We start from the raw sequence: 5,000 nt of genomic DNA, 5'->3' as shown, positions 1-5,000 counted from the left end.
GAGAAGAGGAGGGGAGGAGGAGAGGACAGGAGAAGAGGAGGGGAGGAGGAGAGGACAGGAGTAGAGGAGTAGAGGACAGGAGGAGGAGGGGAGGAGGAGAGGACAGGAGTAGAGGAGTAGAGGAGGGGAGGAGGAGAGGACAGGGGAAGAAGAGGAATGCAAGGCTTATAGAAGACGAGTCTCTCTGAGGGCTTTACCATAGCTGGCCTCAGGGAGCAGAGATTAAGTGAGCTACACTTCCCAGGAGGGGCTGTGTGTGCTTGTATGTGTGTGTGCGCACATGTGTGTGTGTGCTCCTTAAGCCAGGCTGTCAGACAGAATGCTTGGTCAGTGGAGCACGTAACCCCTGGAGCGGGACTCACATTTTTCACCTCACATCATACCCACTCTAGAACACGCTTCACTACCACGCCCCTGGTTACAAGCTTGGCCACGCGCACACACATGCACACACACACACAACACACACCCTCTGGCAGTAACATTCACATGCACATAGCCCAGTGACATGGCAGAATGCACAGGAGAACAGTGGAGCTCCTAACAGCCAGGAGGAATGCCAGGCTCTCTGCAGCCGGGGAGTGGGGGGGGCTCCTGGGGGAGGAGCCTCACCAGGCTGGGGGAGCAGGGGGAGGAGCCTCACCAGGCTGGGGGAGCAGGGGGAGGAGCCTCTCCAGGCTGGGGGAGCAGGGGGAGGAGCCTCTCCAGGCTGGGGGAGCAGGGGGAGGAGCCTCACCAGGCTGGGGGAGGAGCCTCTCCAGGCTGGGGGAGCAGGGGGAGGAGCCTCTCCAGGCTGGGGGAGCAGGGGGAGGAGCCTCACCAGGCTGGGGGAGCAGGGGGAGGAGCCACACCAGGCTGGGGGAGGAGCCTCTCCAGGCTGGGGGAGCAGGGGGAGGAGCCTCTCCAGGCTGGGGGAGCAGGGGGAGGAGCCTCACCAGGCTGGGGGAGCAGGGGAAGGAGCCTCACCAGGCTGGGGGAGCAGGGGGAGGAGCCTCACCAGGCTGGGGGAGGAGCCTCTCCAGGCTGGGGAGGAGTCTCTCCAGGCTGGGGGAGCAGGGGGAGGAGCCTCACCAGGCTGGGGGAGCAGGGGGAGGAGCTTTACCAGGCTGGGGAGGAGCCTCACCAGGCTGGGGGAGCAGGGGGAGGAGCCTTACCAGGCTGGGGGAGGAGCTTCACCAGGCTGGGGGAGCTGGGGAGGAGCCTCACCAGGCTGGGGGAGGAGTGTGTGTGTGTGTACCTCGTAGGTGATCTTCAGGCTGGACTGGAGGAGGATGGGGGGAACTTGGGGTGGACCTCGCCCGTTAGCCACAAGCGGAACCCTGCTTTAGGCTGGAGGGCATTCAGCTCCTGGGAAACACACACACACACACACACACATTCAGATTTGTTTGCATTGAACTCAACAGACGCCTATTAGCGAGGGTGATGGAGCCATGAAGCACTTCACTCTCTGTTGTCTCGCTCTAGCCAGCCGTCCATCTGGCTCACTCTTCTTCTGCTGCTTTCCACCTCACCTACAATCCTGTCTTCCTCCTTCCATCGCTCTTATATTCCCCCCCCCCCCTTCTCCTTCCCCTCACCCTCCTCTTCCTCCCCCTCCTCTCTTTCTCTACTTGGGTTAAAAATAACTTTTAAGTGCCCGGAGCCTTGTGCCATCTGATTGGGTGCACACACACACACACACAGAGCCAAGATGTGTTTCAGAGCAATGCATCCTGACAACCATACATGACACACACCAACACACACACACACACACACACACACACACACACACACACACACACACACACACCCTGTGATGCCCCTCTCTCCCACCTCCCCCATAATCAATGTGTTTCTACATGAGTAAGGGCCTGATTCAGTCTTAAGGAGCAACACAACCAAACACAGAATCACATCTGACAGGAGACCACCCCCACATGAGAGCTCTCGGCCTGCGCATGTGTGTGTGTGTATGTGTGTGTGTGTATGTTGTCAGGGCGTGTGTATTCGTGTGTGAATTTTCTCTGCCAATTTATTTTCAGCATCCTAGAACCAACTGTCTAAAACAGAGTGTCATGATACATATTTCACTTCCTGTTACCACGTCCAGCAAGAAAACATCTCCATTTCCCAGACGCTGAGAGGGAAGTCTAGAAGATGGCAAGCGTTTACGCACACACACACACGTACACAGTTTGTGCTGCGTTTCACCCTGAGGGCTAAACCTGCTGGGGGACTATGTGTCAGTTGAGTCTAATGGCGATTTTAGATGCAGGGCCAAAATACTGTTTTTCTCTTTCTTTCCTTCTTTCTTTCTCCTTCCCTCCCTCCCTTCTCCTCTCCTTTAACATAACTCTCTCCCTCCCACATTTCTTTCTTCCTTCTTCCCATCTCCTTTTCTCGCTCCTCCCTCGTTTTCTCTCTCTACCTCCTTTTCTCTCTCCCTTTCTGTGGTCTGTGATCAGAGAGCTGAACAGAACCAGCTGGTCTCCCCTCTGAAGCGACAGGCCCACAGACAGACAGCGCCGCTCTCCACCCTCATATGTGACTATGTGGAAGGAGGAACATGTCACTGTTTCTCTAAGTAGGGGCGACCCCACAGAAAACCCAAACTGAGCCTTCATGGCCTCTTGGGCACCCTGCAACACCACTTCCCTCTCTTCAAAACCCCCTAACTCCACCCCGCAAGAAGCTGGAGAAACACAGCCATTTCAGAACTGACTGGAGAAACTGATTCTGAGCATCTATCGGAAATGGCTTTACAAGGGTTCTAATGAGGTGCGTTTGATGCGTGTGTGAGGCCCTGTCCAGTCTAATGGGGGTTTGATGTTGATAAACCCGGACGACACACACTGTGTGTGACAGGAATGAGCACACTTCAGCAGACTTCTCCTTCTCTCCATCGTCTCCTCTCTTTCTGCTCCCTCTCTTTCTGTCATCTCAAACCCCGTTTTCATATTCCTTCTTGACTGGTGATTACACATGCAGTGTGTGTGTGTGTGTGTGTGTGTGTGAGAGAGAGAAAAGAGAGAGGTTGGCAGAGAGGGAGGGAAAGACAGAAAGTGAGAGGGAGAGAGGTGAGAGGAGAAGAGAAAGAGGCGTAAGAAAAGAAAAAAAAGACGAAGAAAAAAGGCTGTCACTTTGCAACTGCATTAGCAGGAGAAGCTCTCTCTCTGCCTCATCCTGCTAAACACCCCTTAGACTGCAGTGCAGGGGAGGGGGGAGAGGAGGAGGAGGAGGAGAGAAGAGGGAGGGAGGGAGAGGGGAGAAAGGGGAAGGAGGGAAGAAATAGATGAGAGAGCCTTACTGCCAGGTTCAATTAAACTCAGGCGACACTGACCTCTCTCTCTCTATCTGTCTCTCTCTGTCTCTCTCTGTCTCTCTGTCTGTCTCTTTCTTCCAGATCCCAGAGGAGGGACAGACAGGAGGCGAGGGCGACACGGGCAGAGGACCAGATTTAAGCGAGGGGATGAGGATGAGATAAAGGAGGAAAGGGAAAGAAAAGGAGGTAGAGGTAGATAATGAAATCTAGAGGAGGGCATCTCTCTCATGCCTGGGTGATTTCACCCGAGGGCTCCACCTGACCGCTCCGCTCCCCTGGCCGTGCCCCCTCCTTTTCTCTCTCTCTCCTTCTCTCCCTCTAGTCTCTCTCTCTCCTTCCCTTTTTCATTTCAAGCTCTGCTGCAGAGGCCTGCCCCCTTATTAGCCATCTGTCTGTCTGTCTGTCTGTCTGCTAGTCTGCCTGTATGTTAGTCTCTGTCTGTCTGTCTGCTAGTCTGCCTGTATGTTAGTCTCTGTTTGTCTGCTACTTTGCCTGTATGTTAGTCTCTGTCTGTCTGCTAGTCTGCCTGTCTGCTAGTCTGTCTGTATGTTAGTCTCTGTCTGTCTGCTAGTCTGCCTGTATGTTAGTCTCTTTCTGTCTGCTAGTCTGCCTGTATGTTAGTCTCTGTCTGCTAGTCTGCCTGTATGTTAGTCTCTGTTTGTCTGCTACTTTGCCTGTATGTTAGTCTCTGTCTGTCTGCTAGTCTGCCTGTCTGCTAGTCTGTCTGTATGTTAGTCTCTGTCTGTCTGCTAGTCTGCCTGTATGTTAGTCTCTTTCTGTCTGCTAGTCTGCCTGTATGTTAGTCTCTGTCTGCTAGTCTGCCTGTATGTTAGTCTCTGTCTGTCTATATCTGTCTGTATGACCACAACGGTTGCTAAGCAGAAAGGTGCTGTCCTGCACAAACTCCAAAAGTTCAGAAAGAGGGAGGGGCAGAAGGAGGAATGTAGAGAAACACACAGAGAAAGAGAGAGAGACACAGAGAAAGAGAGAGAGAGAGCAAGAGAGAGATACAGAGAAACACACAGAGAAAGAGAGAGAGAGCGAGAGAGAGACAGAGAAACACACAGAGAAAGAAAGAGAGAGAGAGAAAGAGAGAGACAGAGAAAGAGAGAGTGAGACACAGAGAAGAGGACTGATAGAGATGCAGTAAATGGCTGGATTTATTTCACAGCAGGAGTGACTAGCCTGGACAGGAGGCTTCTGTGGATTAACTGCAGGAGAAAACAGCACACACACACACACACACACACACACAACTCTAAATTTCATCCAATCCTTGACAACACCTGTCCCTCCCAGAGAGATATGACCCAGTCAGTGACACACCACTGTCCCCAGGGAAGCCACACACTGACTAATATGAGTCAACGGGTAAAATACAGAACAGATTTGTGTTAGAAGTGTTTGTGTACATGTGTGTCTACGTATGAACTGGATCTGTGCCTTTAGGTGATGTCTGAGTCATGACGCTCCTCTCATCACAGTTTGACTTGTCATGTCTGCCCCAGGCTGAGCACTATGGATCTGATGACCTGTCCAGGGGTGTGTCTCCATGCGCACACACACACACACACACACACGTACCTTCTCCAGCAGTGGCAGCCATGCGGTGACCAGATGCAGGTTCTTGAGGCAGAGCCAGTCTCCACTGCGAGAGCACTCCCTCAGCGTGGCCAGGGCCAGATCAGCTTGC

At 53.4% G+C, this 5,000-nt stretch overlaps 1 protein-coding gene across 1 annotated transcript in view; it reads right to left on the bottom strand.

The window, feature by feature from the left end:
* The window catches only part of dync2h1 (dynein cytoplasmic 2 heavy chain 1), an 88,911-nt gene that overhangs the window by 20,511 nt on the left and 63,400 nt on the right, over positions 1-5,000 (bottom strand). Inside the window, 3 exon segments of the mRNA XM_084673813.1 lie at positions 1,238-1,278; positions 1,281-1,347; positions 4,892-5,000. The exon segment at positions 4,892-5,000 is cut by the window's right edge and continues 17 nt beyond it. Coding sequence (XP_084529939.1) covers positions 1,238-1,278; positions 1,281-1,347; positions 4,892-5,000 — 217 coding nt within the window.

This window comes from Hypomesus nipponensis, chromosome 15 (genome assembly GCF_054491055.1).
Source record: "Hypomesus nipponensis isolate SF chromosome 15, ASM5449105v1, whole genome shotgun sequence".
Lineage (NCBI taxonomy): Eukaryota > Metazoa > Chordata > Actinopteri > Osmeriformes > Osmeridae > Hypomesus > Hypomesus nipponensis.
Note: the sequence above shows the minus strand (reverse complement) of the source record. Positions and strands in the feature narration are given on the sequence as shown.